The sequence below is a fragment of the Carcharhinus amblyrhynchos genome, chromosome 12 (assembly GCF_965287045.1).
Source record: "Carcharhinus amblyrhynchos chromosome 12, sCarAmb.v2.hapA, whole genome shotgun sequence".
NCBI classification, from domain to species: domain Eukaryota; kingdom Metazoa; phylum Chordata; class Chondrichthyes; order Carcharhiniformes; family Carcharhinidae; genus Carcharhinus; species Carcharhinus amblyrhynchos.
The window spans coordinates 23,989,150-24,011,949 of record NC_137335.1 but is presented as its reverse complement, the minus strand read 5'-3'; the positions used below and the strand labels follow the sequence as shown (position 1 = coordinate 24,011,949).

The 22,800-nt window shown below is 43.3% G+C and overlaps 1 protein-coding gene across 1 annotated transcript in view; it reads right to left on the bottom strand.

Annotated features, from left to right (window-relative positions):
* prkn (parkin RBR E3 ubiquitin protein ligase) overlaps positions 1-22,800 on the bottom strand; it is a 1,024,997-nt gene that overhangs the window by 4,275 nt on the left and 997,922 nt on the right. Inside the window, exon 11 of the mRNA XM_080200221.1 lies at positions 3,686-3,803. Coding sequence (XP_080056347.1) covers positions 3,686-3,803 — 118 coding nt within the window. The remainder of the gene's footprint in view (positions 1-3,685; positions 3,804-22,800) is intronic.

Below are 22,800 nucleotides of genomic sequence, written 5' to 3'. Positions count from 1 at the left end.
GAATATCCATTGGCAGGTTATTGTGTGTAAGAGCCACACACAGTATTGGATTCATCTTCTAAGACTTTGCTGATGATCAAGAGTAGACTGATGATGCCATTGTTAAAGTTAGGCCTTTAGGGATGATGTCAGGGAGCACTTTGTCACAAAGGTTAGTGGAAATCTGGGCCTCTATCCTTCAAAATACTTCTGAAGTAGGCCAAATTAAAATGTCAAAATAGATTGGTAGATCTATGTTAGGCATGGGTATAAAGGATTATGTAACCAAGACAAACATAGAGTTTAAATACAGAGCCATCCAATCTAACCGAATGACAAAACAGGTTAGAGGGCTGGAACATCCCTACTCTGTCCCAATGCTTCTCCCAGAGAAATAAATAACAGCAGTAAAACAACAATGCACTTTTCAAACAAACAAAAATAAAAGTATGGAAGTTGGTAAAGCTAATTTTGTATTTAGGGGAGGGATCTCACTGATGAAAAATGCAACATGTTCTACATTTGGCACCAACAACAATCTTAAGTCAGATAAAATCAGAATGCAGAACATGTAATAAGAGTCCCTCGAAGTGACTAGTATACTTGCCACAGAGACCTTAAGTAGACAGAGAAAGAGAGAGAGAGAGAGGGGGAGAGAGAGAGAGAGAGAGAAAGAAAAGGGAGAGAAAGGCTATAAGAAATAGATGTGAATTCAGTCCATGGTAACAGAGATGGAAAAGGGAAAACTAAAGAAGAAACATTATTAAGAGGGAAAATCCAAAATCCACACTCCACAAATGCAGTTAGTCTTTGGTCAGTTCATAGTCAATGAGGTATTGCATGCCTTCTTGATTGTTCTTTTTGCTCCCACGTCTTTGTGCTTCAAAACTGGCTTCATCTTAGTGAAGCTTGATGCAGCATCGTGGATGGTCCAGTATATTCTCCTCCCAGCTGTGAAGTCAGAACTAATCTATTACAAACAGGTTTTCAGGGTATATTTGAAATATTTCAGCTGGCCACCATGTGATCTTTGGTCACAAATTGAGACTTGAGAATGTACTTCAGGAGGTGAATGTTCAGCATTCTGATGCAGGGGCCTGTCTGCTCCAGTTGTGTGCAAGATAGGTCACATGTGCTCAGGACACCTGCTCATGTTCATACAGTAACCCATCCAAGTGAGATGTAGGGTCTTCTGTAGGTAGTGCTGATGCTTTGCCTAGCGCTTTCTCAAGTATTGGTGATATATCACAGGCTTCTTAGCCATAGAGGAGTGTTGTAGACAGAGCTTTGTGTTTTACTTTTTTCTCAGTCATGGCTAATGAGGGCTTATCTGAGCAGCTTTCCAAATGATGAGCTCGTGCACTGGATCCTGTGAAGGATCTCCAATTCTGTGGTTGCTAACTGGGACACAAAGCTACTGAGGTAACAGAAGTGGTCAACTGCCTCCAAGTGGTGACCCACAGCTGTGATGCTGGGGGTTTTGGAGTGAGACACAGTTTTGTTTGGAGGAGGACCTTTGCCTCATTGACATTCAAATGCAGCTTTTCTTTGAACCAGTCAAATGTGGCCTGTATGTCTTCACCAATCATCCACGTGTCAGAGATCTGATAAGATTAAATGCAAGACTTTGGTCTTTACTTTCAGCCATTAGCGGTTGAATAATTTCCCTTTGAACCTATAGTCAATTTGGACCCCAGGTGACAGGACATTCTTGACAATGTTAGTGATGGCCGCTAGGAAGATGGAGAGAAAGGTGGGCAGAAGCACACATCCTTCCTTGACACCAGATCTGATGGAAAAAGCATGCAGTTCATTGAATAGAATGGTGGCAGTCATTTCATCACAAAGAAGCTGCAGAACTTTGACGTATTTCTGCAGACAGCTGATGCAGCCCAGAATATTCCAGAGCTTTTGGCAAATCAACACATTTGCTGAATGATAAAGATCAGACCCATCATGCCACATGATGCTCTGAAACTATCAGAGGGATTCCAGCAAACTATCTTCTGCAAGTAGGAGTAGGCACTGCAGTAGTATTATGCGAGGATTTTGCTTTGGGGGAGAGTAGAGTTATGCCTTGACAGATGTCACATTCAGCCCTGTTTCCCTTCTTGAAGATTGAGACAATCTTGGGACCCATCAGGACTTCTGGGAGCCTCATTTGATGCCAGATAAGTATAGGCTCTGCACAACTGAGTTCTACCAAACTTGTACCTCCCAATTGTACAGGCCAGCAGCCTTGGCTTGTGCAATGTCTTGGTGAAACTTATCCAGGGACAGAGGTTTGGCAAGGGGCTTGTCCACAGGACGAGTAGCCAAAGTAGCCAATCATGACTGAGAAAAGTCTCAAAGTGCATTCTCCACCTGGTTCTGATGGAGTAACTGTCTCTGAGAGGGCAGACTTGTCAGCACCTAGGGTGGGTGTGAGTCTGGACAGGAATGAACCACAAACAGCTTTCATAGCCTAGCAGATGCTTCTTAAGCCATGTTTTTTAGCATACAACTGTAACTCCTTGGCTTTCTCTTGCCATCAATTGTTTTTGATCTCACAGATTATTTTCTGGGCTTCCGCCTTGGATTGCCAGTATGATGCCGTTAAGGAGCTGTTCACAGGGTTGCTTTGCCATAGGCAGAAGGCAGCTCTCTTCTGATTTAGCACATTTTCAATTGTGTTATTATTATTGAACCAGTCCTAGCAGTGATGACTGGTTGAGCCCAGTGCCTCAGTACATGTCAGTCTTGAAGCCGATCCAGATGGCCACATACCAGATGCATTGACTTCAGAGAGGGTGGCAAGGATTTACTGGAAAAATTGGGCTGAAAGGATTTACAGGTATTCCTTTCCAGAAGAGAGTATGAGTTGGAATTCCCATGGATAGCCTTCACCTGCCGATGCTAACATTGGCCAGGCTGGAAGTTCACTATTGACCTGACTAGATGGTGGTCAGAATCATCAACTGCTTTTATGATGCGGATATCTCTTTGGTCTCAGGCATTGATAGTGATGTAAATTATCAGATGCCATTGCTGGGAATAGGAATACTGCCAGGTGGTCTTGTCGCTGTCACGCTGGTGGAACACTGTGGTTTGGAGCTCATGCCCAGCACATTTGCTCAAAAGATGCCATTAACAACAACAGCACCACCTTGTTTGCAGGAATAATGACAATTTTAGAGTGAGAGAATGGCCTAAGAGAATGGAATGCTGCAAGCTCAGATGAAGGTCAGTTAGAATAAGTGAGGGGAGCAGAGAAATTGAAATGGTAATGTCACACTGGCAACTCTCAATGAAAAACTCTGGAGAGGGTAAGAGGAGGAAAGAAAATTCTGAAGACAACAGAAAACGTTGCTGTGCCAGGGTAAGACTCCTGGCCAAAGAAATGGACATGGAGGTGATTGAAGGAGAGCTCAGCAGTCAATCTCAAAATTCTTTGAGGTGGGGTTTTAAGGGAACTGAGCTGAGGTCTTTGCTGATTGTTTGGGATCAGAGAGGGGAAGGTCAGATCACGTGGCCAAGTTATAAAGATTTTGTGGTTGCTTATTTCACGATCTGGATGGCAGGAAATTGTGTAAGATGTTTAGTAATCTGTTTTTTTTTACAGCATATCTCTATGGAACTCTGATTTCCTTAAATGATATTTAGTATTGCTGTTATCATATAAAGTTATGCTACTATTGTTTCAGTTCAAATAATAGCAGGTACAGACCATTCTTCTCCACTGGTACTTGGCACTTTGGACAAGGTTTAGTTGTTTCCTTGATTGCTTGTTTTGAAGCCTCTTCCCAGAGAGTTCGCTGTGCAGCTTGCTGATTGATAATGTAATTCTATAAACATAAGAATGAATACACCATTATGCCACTGCCTCTTCGCATTTATTCATGCACTAAGAAAGAAAACAGGGTACTTGTCTCCTCTCTGCTCCCTTCCTGAAGGCATCCCTTGCTGGCATCTTAGCTCTATGGAAGCTAGTCACCCCCTGGAACCTTGCTCAAAAGGGCCATTAATCATCCATTAGCTTAACCAGGCCATAAATAGAATGCTATTTGACTGTTAGGCTAACATAATTTTTAACCTTTTCTTAAAATTCATTCTTGGAATATGTGTATTGCTGGAAAGGTTAGCATTTATTGCTTGCTGCGATGTGGGTGGTGAAGAGTTGCAGGATGTTGAGCCAACAACATGGTGACTTGGAGGGGAACCCTGAGGCTCCATGCAACTGCTATGTGGTGGAGGTCAAAGGTGGGCAGTGTTGTTAAAGAAGCCTTGGTGTCATATTGTAATGTATTCTGTAGATAATACAGTGCAAACCTGGTGGTAGAGGGAGAGAATGTTTAAACCAAGCCCAATCATGTCCTGCATGTGCATTCTCCAGAGAAACACTGTAGAATGCTTTATGACATAAAAAGTGCTATTCAAATGTAATTTGTTATTGCTATTATGATCAGAGCAGGAGTGTTACCCAATTATTCATCCCTCCTCACCCCCATCTCAGTAAGAGGTCCTGAGGCTTATTGTGGTGCAACTTCTATTGAGATTATTGAATTCACTGGGGGACCTGGATGCTTCCTGATTTCCTCACTGGAGTCACCACCAGTGAAGCCAAACAGGAAAAGATTGTTTGTTGTGTTCGTGCTAGATTTTCTGGAAAAACTCTAGCAAATGAGTAAAGGAAAGGCAACATGTGCCTCATGAGCTCCCTGCCCATCTCTGCCACTTGTGTTACTTCTGATGACATACAAATTTTGGCAATATGCTGCCTTATGTAGTTTTCATCATTTGCCTCTAGCATATCTGTTGCTTGAAGAGCTGGCGTGTCACTGCTATACAGGGCTGCTTGTATGCAGGAAGAAAAGGGATTGGCAAAGGTTAAAACTGTTTCAAACCAGAATTTAAAAAGGAAACCCACTTTGTGTCCATTTCCAGAGGCTGCTGGTCACACAGAGGTAGGTGTTGTGGGACTGAGAGTTACTTTACAATGGCAAAAACTTCACCCTGTGGTCAGGGCTCAGATAGATCTAAAATTATTGCAACTTTGTTTGGATGTACTTGTGAACTCAGTGTTCTGAGGCTTCTTGGAAATCACCATCCCAAAGGAGATTGTTTGAGCCTTTGATTATAATCAGACAGTTTATTTTATAGGACTATCTTTATTATGAAGCATTAAAGGCAGTTTAGGTTTGTTCTGTGGTGTGGATGTTATTGAGAATGGAGACTGTGGCTGCATGTTGCTACAGCTGAGTTGCTGTATTGCTATTGATCAATTCTGGTGTTGGTAAGTATCAGAATTGATTGTTAATTTGAAATTGATATGTGTACCGTTTATGTTTGCTTTGGCAATTGCGGAGACTTTTGTAACAATTCAGTATTTTCAATTTTATTAATTGCTTCTGTATTGAGATTTTAATGCTACTTACTTCACTTTTCTAATTTATGTTTAACTTAAGACTGATTATATGAGAATTCTTTCCACAATATATTTATAAGAACATATGAAATAGGAGCAGGAGTAGGCCATCTACCCCTTTGAGCCTGCCCTGCCATTCAATAAGATCATGGCTGATCTGAAAGTGGTTCAGTTCCACTTACCCGTCTGCTCCCCATAACCCTTAATTCCCTTATCGATCAGAAATCTATTTACCTGTGACTTAAACATATTCAACGAGGTAGCTTCCACCGCTTCAATGGGCAGAGAATTCCAGAGATTCACTACCCTCTGAGAGAAGAAGTTCCTCCTCAACTCTGTTCTAAACTGAGCCACTCTTATTTTGAGGGTGTGTGCTCTAGTTCTTGTTTCCTTTCTAAGTGGAAAGAATCTCTCTGCCTCTACGCTATCTAGCCCCTTCATTATTTTGTATGTCTCTATAAGATCACCCCTCAACCTTCTAAACTCCAACGAGTACAGGCCCAGTCTATTTAATCTCTCCTCATAAGCTAACCCCCCTCATCTCCGCTATCAACCTGGTGAACCTTCTCTGTACTCTCTCCAAGGCCAATATATCCTTTCACAAATAAGGATCAAAATTGCACATAGTACTCTAGTTGCCGGCTCACCAGTACCTTGTACAACTGCAGCAAGATCTCCCTGCTTTTATATTCTATCCCCCTCGCTATAAAGGCCAACATTCCATTTGCGTTCTTGATCACCTGCTGCACCTGCAGACTGAGTTTTTGCGATTCATACACAAGGACCCCCAGGTCCCTCTGCACTGTAGCATGTTGTAATTTTTTACCGTTTAAATAATAGTCCATTTTACTATTATTCTTTCCAAAGTGGATAACCTCACACTTGCCAACATTATACTCCATCTGCCAGATCTTCGCCCACTCACTCAGCCTATCCAAATCTCTCTGCAGACTTTCCGCGTCCTCCACGCAATTTGGTTTCCCACTCATCTTCGTGTCATCAGCAAACTTTGTTACCCTACACTCGGTCGCCTCCTCCAGGACGTCCATATATATAGTAAACAATTGAGGCCCCTGATAGATTAAAATACTCTTATGAGTAGAAAGAGGAAAATGGTACAAACCCAGCAGGTTGAACATTAAGTTTGTGAAAATCACTTACAAAAACAGTCAAAATATCATCAAGAATATCACCGTAAGATAAGAGGCCTGCTTCTTTAAAAATCACAGAATTGAATAAGGTCGCCAATTTCCTCCCACAGTCCAAGGATGTGCAGGTTAGGTGGACTGGCCATGCTAAATTGCCCTTTAGTGTCAAAAGATGTGTAGGTAGGTGGATTAGCCATGGCAAATGCATGGGGTTATGAGGATAAGACGTGGAGTTAGATGTGCTTTTGAAGAATTGGTGCAGACCTGATGGGCCAAATGGTCTCCTTTTGCACTATAGGGTTTCTATCATTCTATGATTACAGCTCAGCAGAAAACCATTTGACCCATCATGTCTGCACTGGCTATCCGAATGAGCAGTTTACTTAATCCTATTTTGCCTGCCTTCTTACTATGACCCTGCACATTCTTCCTTTTTAGATATCTAGTGAAGAACCACAAATCAAGGGAAGGGTTTTTTCAACATCTCTGCTAATGTCACCAAGTACAGCTGCTACTTGGTATGTGGATAGATGTGATCCAGGTGACTCATTTGATGTAAATTCCTCTGCTCAACACCTCTATTGCAAGGAAATCTGTGATTAGCATCCAGCCACGTTGAGAAATTGCCTCAGAAGTTATAAAGGTGAGTCAGTACAATCTAAATGTAACATGCCAGTTTATGGGCCTGAAATGGGCAGTCAAATCAATGGAGCAAAGGCCTGTGTCCAAACTGCATGATCACTAAATTGGTCAGTGTTCATCTATAGGAAAAATCAATATTGAAATAAAATTTGTGCTCGTTTCGGAGCCAGACTCCTAAATGTTTGCTGTAGTCAGGTGATGATTTTGATCTGCCTTACTTAAGCCATCTCAGAAAATATTGGAAATTCTCTTAATATTTTATGAAATTGAAAGAAACAAACTGCTCCTCCTCACAAAATAACCTTGGTTGCTAGTGCTTCTCATTCACCCCACCGCAGACTCAGTGATGATGTTGGGCGAAATTAGTAAAGTCCCAATAGGTGGGCTGAATGGTGCCTTTTTAGTACTAACGACTTACTTAATTTAGTTTGGCCCTCGTGTTTTTCTGTTCTGGCATTCTGGTGTGGTACAACACTGCAATAAATTTGACTGTCAGGGAATATACATCCATAACCTTTGAAAAGAAGTTACAAATCCAAGTTCCAATCCAGTGTCCCATCCAAGCATTAACCAGCTTTTCCTCTTTTAGAAGTTGATCGACTTTCCTTTCAAACATTTACTGCCTTTATAAAAATTTAAACCAAAGGCTAGAAATTAGTGATTGAAAAGCAGAATACTGAGAATGCTGGAAGTCTGAAATAAAATTGAAAATGCTGGAAATGCTCAGTGGGTCAGGGGGCATCTGTGGAAATTTTATGAAAGGTCATTAACCTGATTCAGTGATTGTTTATTTCTCCACCAATGCTGCCTGACTTTCTAAGTATCTCCAGCATTTTCTGTTTTTACTTCTGCTAGCTATTACTGTTGGTGGTAATAGCGAATGAATGCATAAGAAATTAATCTCTTTATTAACAAGGGTGTTACCTTTGCACTCTGTATTTTGCATTCAACAACCGCAAAGGTTGAGGGTACAATTTATCTTGTGAAATCCTGCAATTATCTACAATTACTGTAAATACAGCCTACTGATTAAGTTACCTCTCACACCAAGAAAATGCAAATGACCCAATGATATCAATTAAACAAATTAAATAGCAAAGTGTCTAAAAATACTGAGCCCTGGCCAACCTTTTGGTCATTTTATCATGTTTGTGCGATCCTGCTGTGTACAAATTGGCTGCTGCATTTCACTGTTTAAAACAATTGGTTGGGAAAGCTTTGAATCATGCAGAGGTCAATGTGCATGTGCTCAAATGCCCTTGCGGAAATGGGGACTCAGTACAACTCACCATAACTAGCATTGCCAATACTCCTGGATTGCCCTGGAATTTCCAGGAATTGAAAGTAAATGCACTTTGTTACAGAGCTACATTCCAGTGGAAGAAAATTTTCTGTTAAGAAAGCCAGGAAGCACCAAAAAGACAATTTCTGCAAATTTTCAACCGACAATGGGGCTGTTCATTAACCTATGTGTGTGGTATGGAGGCTGTGGGAGATGGGGTGAAATCTGGAAGGGTGCAAGCAGTTGGGAAGCCAACTCTAACCAGTTGACTTTGGTACTTCATTCAAGCATGCTAGACTGTGTGGAAGAAGGGATGAATGTGTATTTTTGACACAAAGATAAGAAAGAAAGTAAAAGCAAACTATTACAGATGCTGGAAATCTGAAATAAAAACAGAAATGCTGGCAAAACTCAGCAGGTCAGATAGCATATCTGGAGAGAGAAACGGAGTCAATGTTTTAAGTCCAATAGGACTCTTCTCCAGTAGGAAAGTAAGCTGTGAAGGGGACATAAGGACTGCGATTTTACAACCTCATTGCACTTGTTTTTTGGTGAGAAAATGTTGTAAGATCAGGAGTCAGCTGATTAGCAGGAATGGTGCTCGTTTTTGTGCCCATTCCTATCTTACTGAAAAAAAGATCACGAATGGGAGCTTGCCCAAAACGGGCAAGATGTCAATTTGCATTTTATTGCATTCACCTCAATGCAATTAACAAGCTTCACTCACAATCGTCCCACCTCACTTGCCTCGTTCACTGTGACTGCAACAGGCGAATAAAACACTCCTTCTATAAACATCTGCCACAGGTGCAGCAGCAGTGAGGATGCGCGGGTGGTGGGGTGGGGGGAGGGGGGAGCAGGGAGAATCATGACGGCAATTTGGGTGGAGGTCGGTTGGTTGGTTGGTTGGTGGGGGGGGGCTGCTGTTTGTGTGTGTTGGGGGGTGGGGGGGTATTAGTGCTCACACGAATTGAAAGAGCAGGCATTCAATCAACATGCAGTTGGTGTGTGTCTGTCAACTGTGTATCATGCACGTCTGTGCCAGACACTCTGGCAGCTTGTGTGACAGCTTAATCTTGAGGAACTCACATATCCTGGGGGTCTTCGAGGAGCAGCCCAGGGTGCAGGGATGGCTCATGGCGTACCTGCTTTGGACTTGGCTGATTTCAGTGTAGAGGCCTGAGACTGAGGCAGAGGCCCAATATAATAAAGCCCACATTGCCACCTTGTCAATAGTACAGCAGTATATAGGGCTCCTCAAAATGCAGTTCAGGTTCCCACCCTGCTCTGGTGAGACCCTCCAGTTTAGCCCCCTAACAGCAACCCACACTGTGGTGGTCAGTGTCCTGCACAATCTGGTACAACAGCAGGAAGACCTCCTGGGGAGGAGATTGCCCAGGAGGATGTTGAGGAGGAGAATGATGACAATGAGCAACAACATCCCCACCACACCACCGCCCCCCCCCCCCCCCCCCCCCCCCCCAAAAACCTGGCACTGAACAGCTGGTGGCAGCAAGGGTCCGGCATGTGAGGGTGGCTAGGGAGGCCCTGATCAACACGTTTCGACAACTGGGGCCTGTGTTGCCACACGCGGGTTCCAAACTCTTGCATTCTGCCCCCCCACCACCCCCCCCCGGCCCTTCCTGTGCAACCCTATAGTCTCCTGCAGTGTTAAAACACTAGCGTGGTGGGCCTGGGTAGGCTATGTTAATGGCTTTCTGTGGCAGGTGGGAGAGTGATGGCGACTCACTACGCACCATTATGTGATGATGCTCTGGTGCAAACTAGTCTGACTCCTACCCGAGGTCTGCATGCATGCTGGCACCTCGATCCACATCTGGGTGGGGGTAAGGGAGCATTAAACACTGATGCATCACCTCGGGGCAGGCAGGGTGGGGGGGTGGCAGAATTTCTCTCTAGTTCTGCGCATGCCATGGCAGATGTTATAAGCTGCTGCTCCTACATGCCACCTGCTGTAACCAGTGACTGATTTCAGCATCTTGATTTTGCCAATAGTGGTGCACTGAGGGCCCTCCCCCACTAACATCCATGTGCAGGGTCCCTCTGGCAAAGGTCAGGGTCCATCCATCCCTGTTCGAGGCTAATCAGAGACAAGTCAGTCTTTTTGTGGGGTGCAATAATTGGTGGCAATAAACGTGTCATCAAACTAAATGCTCAAATTACAACAAGTGCAAGTGAAATGTAACAGTGCCCAATGCCTCTATTTAACTGGTGCACTCCTTCACCCATATCATCTTAGTGCCACTACAACTTTTTAATTTTGTGCCCTACCACTGCATCTCAGTGTCTCCCTAGGATGTACATCAGAGATGGATGTGGCAGGTGCCCACTATGCTGTGTGGCTTATGCTGCCATTGGTGATCATTGTCCGGAGGACCTGGACCTTGAGGGCCTCAGCCAGCTTCCAGGTGTTATGATGTATCCATGCCATTCTGTTCATCTCTGAGATGTTCCGATGTCAGGAAGGGGGCACGGGGGAAGTCAGAAAGTGTAGCCACCGCTGCACTCTCCTGGGTGGAAGACCCCAGCATGGGCTCCAGCTCTTTGTCCCCCCTCAGGGTTCCTGTGGGTCCCTGGATCACTCCATGGGATGGCGATGCTTCTGCACTGAGCTTCAGGAGGTCCGGGTTCACCAGGCTCTGCCAGTCCTGGAGACCCACCTGCATTCAGCCCATGGTGTGTGAGCCCTCCAGCGATGGCCCTCTGAGTCTAGGGCCACCTGTCAGTGGCAGCATTAAGTGCCCTCTGTGGCTGGGCCACATTCTCAAGGCAGCATAGCCCCGTTGGAGTCTCAGCGCTGTCCCACTGGGTCTCCTGCAAGCTCTCGAGCCTCTCAGCCATGAGCTGCAGAACCTCAATAAGCCTGTTGAGGCCCTCAGCCATGGCTTGCTGCGACTCCGCCATCACTTGGACTCTGCCACTCATGGTGCTGATTTCATGCAGTAAAAAGTCTCACAACACCAGGTTACCGTCCAACCAGTTTATTTGATAGTAAACCCACAAGCTTTCGGAAACACTGTTCCTTCGTCAGGTGTGTGGAAGTTTCTTTCATGCCCCAGACTTTCCACCGTGTATGTCACCCTGTCAATGTTGGCCTAGGAACCATGCAAGACTGGAACAGCAGTCCACGTGAAAGCTTGGAGTTCCTCCCAATAGCCCTTGCAGTTGGCCCAGTGTTGCTGTCAGCCTCTCCTGCATTTTGTGGCTCTGTTGCTGCATCTCCAGCAGCTAATGGAGAAGTGATCGCAGAGGCCCAGCACATAGCCTGGAGCCAGCTGAGTCCTTGTGCTAGAGGCCTCAGGCATTCTCTCATCCACCTGAAGTACATCAGTGTGGTGCACCCCAGATGCTTCACCACTAACTTGACCATCTCTGGGATGGTGAACTGCAAGGTGGAAGCAGACACAAAACTGGTGCCAGCCTCGGAGATCTCATGTTGCTTCCTCTGAATCATCTTTGGGGCATGGGTGGCAGCATGGGTTGGTGAGCGGGCGGCAATGCTAGATGGGTCCAGTGCACTTGAGTCCCTTTTTACAGCACAGACCACAAGGTTGAGTGCAAGGGAAGGACAGGAATCTGGGCCATAGCCAACTTATGAGATACCTGCAACAAATGGAAGATTGGCCGATGCTCATTTTCTGAGTTCCAGCCTGACCTGGCTCTTGCTGATGCTACCCACCTCTCCCACAAGCTCCAGTGCCCACTCCTCAAATGGATTTGAGCATACCACCCCATCTTAGCCCTACCCCAGCGGTAATGGGCATTCTTCTCCTGTGGTGACAGAAGGAGCCATGTAAATTCTGATGACAGAAGGCCTGCAGGGTGTCAGTGGTTGGCCCGCAAAGGGCAAGGATTGTGAGCCGTTGTGGGGGTGGTGATTGGAGGGCGGTGCTGTGGGTTATGGACTGAAAGCATGCAGTGGGTGGGGGATCTGGGAGTCACTAGGGGAAAGATGCTAGGTCAGGTTTACACCCTTGCTGCTGGATTGGGTCAGCTTCTTCCGACACGGTTTTCGTTCTCCTTGCCAGTGCCCTAGCACTGACATACTGCCATTGCCTCCCAGGTTGCATTGCCATACCTTCCTCTGGTACTGTGTCCCTTTCACACATTGCGAGGGGTGGTGGTGAAGAGGGTCTCCTGCCTAGTCTCCACTGCCTCCAGCAATCTTCCAAGATCTCCGTCTTTCTTGAGGCCACCTTCTTGCACTGCCTGTCTCTCTGTCCATCCTTGAGGTTTTTATAGCACTGTCCCTTGTTAAGACAAATCAGCTGCAGGCAGTTTAAGTGAGTCACGTGCCCTTTAGAGCATTCCAGGGGAGAGAGAGAGAGTCATGTCACTCAGCGATCAGGGGTTGGGGGGTGGGGGCGGGGTGACGAGGGGCTGTGTGCAAAGGGGTCCAGGGTCCCTGATGTCCATGGGAGTGGGGAGCAGAGAGGCTGTATCCACTCTAGGGGGTTTTCGGGGGTCTGTCAAGACAGTTGGTGTTTGAGAGCTTTTTTGCACAGGTGCAGTTTGTGGCTCCAAATAGAGCTCCAGGTTTGCTGGTGAGTTAAGCTCTGCCCACTGCCTCTAGTGGTTAGAAATGGTCTAGCCCACTTTTTCATGCACTAAGTCCATAAGTTGGGAGTAAAGACTGGCCCAAACAATGGATCTGGATCTCTCCCATTTTCACTTAGAATTTTTCTCATAAAATTCCACCCATGGAGTCTACAAAGGGATGCAAATAGGTTACATGTGTGGGCAAAAGTTTGGCAGATGGAGGGTGATGTGGGAAAATGTAAACTTGTTTACTTAGATAGGTAGAAAAGAAATTTATTATTGAAATGGAGAGAGACTCCAAGACTTTTGAGGTACATTTTCTGTGCTCCAGCCTGACCTGGCTCTTGCTGATGCTGCCCACCTCTCCCACAAGCTCCAGTGCCCACTCCTCAAATGGATTTGAGCATACCACCCCATCTTAGCCCTACCCCGGCGGTAATGGGCATTCTTCTCCTGTGGTACATGAATCACGAAAGGATTGTATGCAGGTGATTAGGAAGGCAAATAGAATACTGTCAGTTATCGCTGGGGGAATGGAATATAAAAGTAGGGATGTTTTGCTACAGTTGTACAGGGATTGGTGAGTCCACATCAAGTGTACCAATATCTGGGATGAGGGAATGGGGGTGATTCCTTATGAACAAAAGTTGGACAGAAAAGGCCTGGCTAGGGGACAATTTTTTAAAGAAGAGGTCTTCCATTTAAGACAGAGATGAGAGGAAATTATTTCTCCCAGAGGGTTGTCTTCCACAGAGCATGGTCAATTAATTAATATCAATTATTACTTTTAAGACAGAGGTAAAATCTATCTCTATTTTGACTAACATGAGAGTCAAAGGCCATTGGGAGTAGGCTGAATATGAAGTTGAGGCCACTATCAGATCAGCATGAACTTATTGAATGATGGAGTCGACTTGAGACGCTGAATGGTGTACAGCCTAATGTCCTGTTCCTAATTCATATGCTTGTATGCAAGCTATTTTGTGGGAGAACTAGATTGTCAATATCAATACGTAAATTGATTAGTTCATAATATAGACATGGATTTTTCAGTTTCACCTTGGTTCAAAAGGTTCTTGGAACTTACCAACAAAAGCAAGTATGAAGGAAATAGTCACTGAGGGAAACATAACGGGGAAATATGTCAATAAGTACTCTGTAATTGTCATCAGTGCTTTCTTGCTTGTTTGTTTGAAAGGATTGCTCACAGTACTTGCTCAGAGATTACTTCCCACACTTTTGAAGTTTGGTGGTTTGATCTGCACTTAGGAGCTCTGGCCTATCAGCTCAGTATGGGTTTGTATTTGCTATGTTACTCTGGATCTCAAATTAGGACTAAGATGACGAGTAGGAACAGCTGCTACAGCAGGAGTAGCAACAGTAGAAGCAGCATAGACAGTGGATAAGCTTTCTTGATGTGTCAAAAAACCATCATTTCAGGACAGTCAGTATCACGTCAGGTGGTTTTTGCAGCCTGTTGGAATGAGTCTTGCCGTCTATTGGATCTGGTGACCATCATTTACTAGTGGTTCTCAAAGTAATCATTGCTCTCAACTTGGCCTCTGAGCATTTGTAGGTTCTTGCAATTGTCTATATTTAAATGTACAAGATAACTTCTTTGCCATCAATTAGGCCAGCTTTGCCAACTATGCCAGTCAGAATGAGTAGGCACTCAGGTTTGCAACTCTGGCTAACTTCCCACAGGTGCAGGATAATGTTGACTGCATAAACATTACAGTTAAGGAATTCACAGGTCACCCAAGGGTATTCATCAACTGCAAGGGCTTCCACCCTGTCAGTGACTAGCTGGAGTACAAACACAAAAGGTGTTTATTCCAATTGTGTGCACGATTCATGAACATCTGCCATGATCCTTTCATTCCTAATCTTTTTTGCACCTCAAAGAGCTACCAAGTTACCACGGGCAATTGGTATGTTGAAGGTGTCACATTCCTGGACTGATCTATAGATATCCAGAATGGTTGTCGTGGTGTTTTGCACGCTGTACAACATTTCACAGTTTGGACCTGCAGCAGGCACTGGGCACAAAATATACACGCCTCTGACAATTTCTAAAGAAGGGTAGGAGGTGACAATGGAAGGCAATGCAAGCAATGTATTAGCAGTGACACACATTGCAACCCAGGATATCCTCATTATTGTCAGATTGGCTATCAGAAATGGGGGAATTCCCAACTACTGTAATGGTCCTGTGCTATTAATATGTTTTATGCTTGAGGGGGGCTGCTTTAAGATGCAGTGTTTTGTTACAAGCAGTTGGTTTGTCTGGAAGGAATATAAGTAATGCTGGAAAGCAGGATAATTTTGGCCATGTAAGTGCTTAGCTAGCAGAAGGCTTAATGACCTTTTCTTAATGAAGAAAAGGGCCCTTGGGATGTTTTCTTGATTTAAGTCATTTCAGATGGATCAGGTATACAGGCACGTGATACTTGAAATAGGAGGATCTAGGCTTGTATCTGAAAAATGACAGCTGGAAAGGGTTGTTTAAAGATAGCAGCCTACAACCAGCTCTCTCTCTTCTTCTCTGAAAAGTCTGTGGAACCCTCACCGCTGCTACCAAAGTCAAAGCAAGTATTATGCTTGGATTTGCTAACTAATTTTAAAGTGGGATTTAAGTCTATAAGAGAAATATTGCTTCATTGGAATTGCATAATAAATTAGAAGCTAAGAGCAGTTTATTTTCATGTTTAAAGATTGTTCAATGGTTAAGAGTTAAATTGTTTCATTTTATTAGTAATATATAAACTGTGATATGAATAAAGCTTGTTTTGATAAAAGATCCCTAATTATTCCTGAGGTGAAGCATATTTTCCTTACATTTATGGCAAAATAGAAAAATTATTGAAGTCTGGTCTGGCTTCATAATTAATATTCCTTGGGGTTTCTGATCTGGCGCCCTAACATTATCTGGTAACAGAACTAACTATCGTCTGGTCCCAATGTTAAGGTCCTGAAGCATTTGGTAAAATCCAGCTCTTGGTATGAGGAATGATATGCTGGAGTAGGCAAAGTGGGGTAAATGAGAAGTTGGGATGCTAGGCACATGGTGTGTAGGCGAATGTGACATTACTCTCAACTTTCCTGTGCTGTCCAGTTAATTGACTCCTTTGCAACCCTGCACACCCAGTATTATCCTACTGCTGACCTCTGGTCTAATCTCTTATCATGCCTTTTTGGTGCCCAACGCTGGTTTCTTCCTTTCATTGATTCTCAACAAAAAATGATCAACCTCACTCTCGAAAGCTTCAAATGATTCTGCAGCTGTAGAATTTTTGGGGAAAGAGAGTTGTGTGGAAAAATGCTTCCTAATTTCACCCCTTGTACTCCCCCCCTCCCCTTGGTTAGAGTGATCCTACATCTTAATTTTCAAAAAAAAACAATAAATGCAAGTCTAAAGCGTCCATAATGATAACAATTAAAGTTGGTTGTCAAATTCACAGAATTATATAGCATATCCAGCTCAGAAACAGACATTTGGCCAACAGTTCAGTCTGGTGTTTAGGCGTCTCCTCCCTTCCTTCCTTAACTAGCTATTAACATTCCCTTCTCTCTTGTATGCTTATCTAGCTTCCTCTTAGGACACATCAACAGTATATTACTTGCTTCAATCACTCTCTTTCGCAGCGAGTTCCATTCTCTGGGTAAGAAATTTCTTCTGAAAGCCTGATTAGGATTTTCAGTAACTAGTTGGGAATTCAGTGATGATAATGCCATTGAATGTTAAGGGGAGATTGCTGGAGATTGTCATTGCCTGGCAGTTGTGTGGTATGAATGTTATGTGCCATTTTACAGCCTTCTCATGAAACATTGTTCAGGTTTTGTTGCATGGGCTACTTCAGTATCTGAGGATTGTAAATGGTGTCAAACATTGAGCAATAATCAATGAACATCCCCACTTTTAACCTCATGCTGGAGGGAATGCTATTAATAAAACAGTTGAAGATGGGTGGGCCTAGGACATTACTCTAAAGGAATTCCTGCAGCAATGTCTTTGAACTGCGATGATTAACCTCCAACAACCACAACCATCTTCCTTTGTGCCAGGTATGAATCCAACCAGCTAAGAATTTTCCTCAACCCTTACAGAGTTCAATTTTGCTAGGGACTCCTAATGCTACACTCAGTCAAAAGCTGCCTTGATGTTCAGGATGGTGACTCTGAACTCACCTCTGGAGTTCAGTTATTTTGTCTATGTTGGACCATCTTTCGCTTTATAACATTTCTACGAAACACCTTGGAATGTCTTATTTCATTAAAGATGCTGCAGAATTACAACCTGTGGCTGTTGTTGATAGGTATAACTTTGCATTTCTAGTATCATCCCTGTAAATCTTCATTGCACCCTCTCCATTGTCTCCACATCCCTTTTATAGTAAGGGAACCAGAACTGCACAGAGTACTCTGATTGAGATCTAATAATGCTTAATAGAAGTCTGGCATAACTTCTCTACTTTACTAGAAATAAGCCCTTTTTCTTGATTGGTTTTATTTATGGCTCATTTAACTGCGTCACTACTTTTAGTGATGTGTACTCCCAGCTCCCTATTCTCTGCTACCTCAGTTAGATTCTTATTTCTCAAATAATATGAACAGGATTCTATGGCCTTCCTCAGCCCAAAGTTATAAAATTCCACTTGAGGTCAACGGACATTTTCATGGTCCACCCCCACCCGCTTCGATTCCTGAGACAGATGGGGTGGTAAAATTCCTGGCCTATGCGGCCTTTAAAAACAAAAATACAATTCCTCACTCTTACCCATGTCAAATTTCATTTGCCAATTATATTCCATTCTATAAGTTTATTCATGTATTTTGTAATTACTTGAATTTCTCATTATTAACTACTGCACTATTTTGGAGTTAACAAGCTTAGACATTCTGTTTTTTGTTTCAAAGTCTAGATTGTTAATATAAGCATAGAGTCTAGAAGGAGGAGGAAGTCATTTGGCCCTTCGAACCTGTGCTGCCATTCATTTTGATCATAGCTAATCACTGAACTCAACATCATGATCCTGCCTCCCCCCCAAATCTCTTGATCCCTTTAGCACCAAATGCTATATCATAACAGTGGTCCCAACGTTTATCTTTGTGGAATCTCACTTTCTACTTGCTCCTTTATCCCTTACTCTCTGCTTTCTGTCTTGCAGCCAGTTAACTATTTATTACAGCCTGTTAGTTTTCCAGCCAGAGCAGCTCTTTTGAATGACATTGATAAAATAGTTTTTGAAACATAACTATGTCCAATTGCATGTCAGAAAATCATACAATATAAAGAAATCTATTTCACCCATTGGCGTTTACAGGCTCTTTGGAAGAACTATTCAATTAGTTCCAGTTTCTTGCTCTTTCCTCAGTCCCTACAATTTTCTCCTCTTCAAATAGTTATCCAATTTTCTTTTGAAAATGCTTTCACTACCTTTTCAGGTTATGCAGTCTAGAGTGCCTGTGCTGGGATTCACAACGCATCAGGGTAAGAAATTCATTTTTGTAGTGTTGTTGATGGTGACACTATGCAAGTCTAGTGCCATTTTGCTGGGATGCACTATGCCATCAGCTACTTCCAGTGTGGCCAACGGGATGCATCCTTGAGAGCAGTGACTACGTTTACATCTCCAAAACTGCCAGGAGACTGTAGAGCGTTGCTATCCAAATGACATGCAGCTCAATCTGCTGATGTGGTACCAGGATATCTCAACTGAAATGCACAGTTCTTGGCAATGAATGTACATATAATTCTGAATCCAACAAGTATTCAGCTGTGTTATAGTTCCTGCACCAGTGTTCATTTAACAGGTCAGGTATTCAAATGATAGGTAAGGTAATGTTTAAGAACTTTTGCAATTATTGAGTGTTTGTAGATATGCTGGAGTCTTTGGGAAGTGTTATGGTGAGTTCCTAGTTTTTCAGGGAGTAATGCTGCATTCTCACAGGGATGGCAGAGGAGTGGGTGATCTGTCCACCTAACGGTTATAACTGGTATGGAGTCAGTGCCTCTAGAGATCTGCAGCATTTCAGAGAGTGGATTAGAGGCTGTAAAGAGGGCACGCAATAGCTGATGCCCTCTATCGACTTGAAGCTGCACTCCTCTGTGCTCCTTAATAGTCATGATGTGGAGATACTGGCGTTGGACTGGGGTAAACAGAGTAAGAAGACTCAACACCAGGTTAAAGTCCAACAGCTTTATTTGGTAGCAAAAGCCACTAGCTTTTGGAGCACTGCCCCTTTGTCAGGTGACTAGGAGTTCTATTCACAAACAGAGCATATAAAGACACAAACTCAATCTGATTACCTGTAAAGACTCGCATTCCAACCATTATTTTGTAAATTGAGTTTGTGTCTTTATATGCCCTGTTTGTAAATAGAACTCCCATTCACCTGATGAAGGGGCAGTACTCTGAAAGCTAGTGGCTTTTGCAACCAAAATGTTGGACTTTAACTGGTGTTGTGAGACTTCTTATTCCTTGACAGGAAGCTGAGTGGCAGGCCAGTCAATGCACCAAACATCTTGGTATACATGCCTATCTGCACTTTCCTTCTCCTAGATCATCAGGTCCAGACTTCAGGAGTTGACCACCCCGGCCAACTGTTCCCACTATCTTCTGAGGGCGATCCTTGAGGGCCTCCTAATACTCTGTAAAACGTGACATCTCTCTTCTTGCCCACCTTCACTAGTAATGTTTCTTGTGCTGCATCTGTCATTCTCTCTGTACTGATGTTCAATTTTCTATCTTTTAATTCTGACAGCTTTTCTTTAAGGGGGACAGCCAGCTCGCAGCACAGGGCTATTCAGTTCAAGTGTGGAGGCAGCTGACAGCTTGAAGAAGACATTAGCAATGAGGAATCCACTCAGCTCCATGCTGCATTCATGGCAATGTGCTTGAAATACCAAGGTTACATGCTGACCACCTCTAACACCACCAGAGTAAGCATGTTACAAATCATGAAATGCAATTGAACTAAACACCCCTTCACTCAAAAAAGGCAGAGGTGAAATTTTATTCCCAGAACCAGTGTAGACAGAGGATTTATTGGCAATATGCCAGCTTTTTGACACTATGGCCAGTTGTGGTTGCTCTTGTGATCATCTATCCCAGAAAAGAGCAGAGATTGAACCTGGAATCAAGCTGTTATAACTATATCTGCAGCGTTAGAATTTTCCCAGCAGGGAGCCTGTTAACTTCTTAAAATTTCAATTTATATGCATTTTTAATGAAGCTTGTGAATAATCAGGAGTATTATTTGACAATGTTTCTTTGAGCAAGTTGTGGCTAGTTAACTTGCATTTCTATAGTGCCTTTTCTGATGTTCCAAAGCGCTTGTGTTTAATGATGTACAGGCACCACTGAAACATAGAAAATGTGGCATCCAATATTCATAGAAAAAGCGTCCATAGGAAACCTCATTTTGACCAGATAATCTGTTGTAGTGGATATTTGGGGCTAAATATTGGCCAGGAGAGGAGTTGGTTAGCTCAGTTAGCTAGGTATTAGTGTGCGGTTCAGAATGATGCCAACAGCTTGGATTCAATTCATGTTTTGGCTGAGACAGTCTTGAGGTCCACATCCTTGCCCTGCCTCAGAGTAAGTAGAAGGCATTGGCAATCCACCACTGATTAAAATAAATCAGCCAAGAAAACGTCTTAGGATAAAGCATGCAGCAGACAATGAGTCAGGGACCTGCCTTTGGGTAAAGCACACATCCCTCACTCATTCATCTGGACAGAGGACAACTCCCTGCTCTTTGTCTTATGATACAATTTGAAAGTCTGTTATGGCAGATGGAGGTATCGAGCTGATCCAAGATGGCTCCTTTGACATAAAAAAGACTGAATGCTGGAGACCTGAAATAAAAACAGAAAGCGCTGGGAAAACTCAGCACACAGAGAGAGAGAGAGAGAGAGCTACCGTTTCAAATCCAACATGACTTTTCTGATAGTGCAGCACTTCCTTAAAAGCATCAGCCTAGATTTTGTGCTTTAGCTTCTTGGAATGGTCTTGAACCTGCAATTTTCTGGTTCAGAGGCAACAGCACAGAGCAATGGGTTGATTAGTAAGTGGTGAAGACTTGAGTAGTTTATATCGTGAACCTCAGAAGTGCAACTAACTGAGAAATATTGCTTTAAACCACATTAAGAATGAAATTGGAATATTTTATTCCAATTCCCAATTCCTATTTAGTTACTTCTTTATATGTTTGATGTTTAAATTTGAATAATCCTATTTTGGTGATGGATAGGAAGAATACAATTTTCTTCCCATATAAACATTTAAAAGTTTTCATATTTCAATGTGACATGAACATGCCTCAATTTGATAGAATATTTTCATGTATGGGGGAAAGCAAACTTGGGATCATAAATATGCATTAATGGTGGATAAATAATCCAGTAAGGAATTCAAGGGAAATTTACTTATCTGAAAACTAGATAGAGTGAGGGATTTGCCACCAAAGTATGTAGTTAAGGCAGCCCGCATAGATACATTTAAGTAGAAGCTAGATAAATACATGACAGAGAAAGGAACATCAGTAACAGGTAAATGGCTGGTAAGTCTTAAGTGTCATAGCAGTGAGAAAACTGGAGCAGCGCAGACCGGACTACAATTGTCCTACACTCAGTTGTTTTTTTGAGAGAGTGGCGAGTTGCGTAGCAGTCCTGGGAGTGACAGGTGCATAGCGATTGGGCACCATTTTGAAAGGATGTCTCAGAGCACTGTGAGACCCGCTCCCTTCCTCCACAGACATTGGAATAAGATGTGCAGGTTAGATGGATTGGTCATGGTAAATGCACAGGGTTACAGAGAGGGTAAACCTGGGCGGAATGCTCTTTTGGAAAGTTGGTGCAGACTTGATGGGCCAACGGTCTCTTTCTGCACTGTAGGAATTCTACGGTTCTAGCAGTCACCTAGGAATAGTTAGAAAGATTAAAACCAGTTCTAACTTCTGATTATACTACTAAACTCTACTCCTTACTGGACCACTGCCTACCCTCTCCTAACCATCTATCATCCCTGATCACCTCAGCTCCCCCCCCAGCAGCCCCCCAACTATCCCTCTGAACTCTCCTGACTACACACTGATCACCTGACTAACCTCCCTGACCACCCAACTCACCTTCCACTCAACCTCTTCCCCCAAACTACGTGCCTATCCCCTCACATACCCTACCGTATCACCTGTTGTATTTTTATGCTTGCTTAATACAAACTTAACAATCTCACACAGAACGGGCAAACTAAGGTTCTGTTTATTTGATGTAATATAGATTACTCAGCAGACACATTCACTGTAAAGATTCAACAGCTATTGTTAACAAGAAAATACAGCTGCAATTAGTCATAGAGTCATAGCGGTTTACAGCATGGAAACAGGCCCTTCGATCCACCTTGTCCACGCTGCCCTTTTTTTTAAACCCCAAAGGTAGTCCCAATTGCCCACATTTGGTCCACATCCCTCTTTACCAATCTTAATCATGTAACTTCTAAATGCTCTTTAAAAGACAAAATTGTACCCGCCTCTACTACCTCTGGCAGTTTGTTCTAGACACTCACCAACCTGTGTGAAAAAAATTGCCTCTCTAAACATTTTTGTACTTCTCCCCTTTCACCTTAAACTTGTGCTCTCTAGTTTTAGAATTCCTCTAACTTTGGGAAACAATATTGACTATTAGCTGATCTATGCCCCTCATTATTTTATAGACCTCCAAAAGATCACCCCTTAGCCTTCTATACTCCAGAGAAAAAAGTCCCAGTACATCTAGCCTCTCC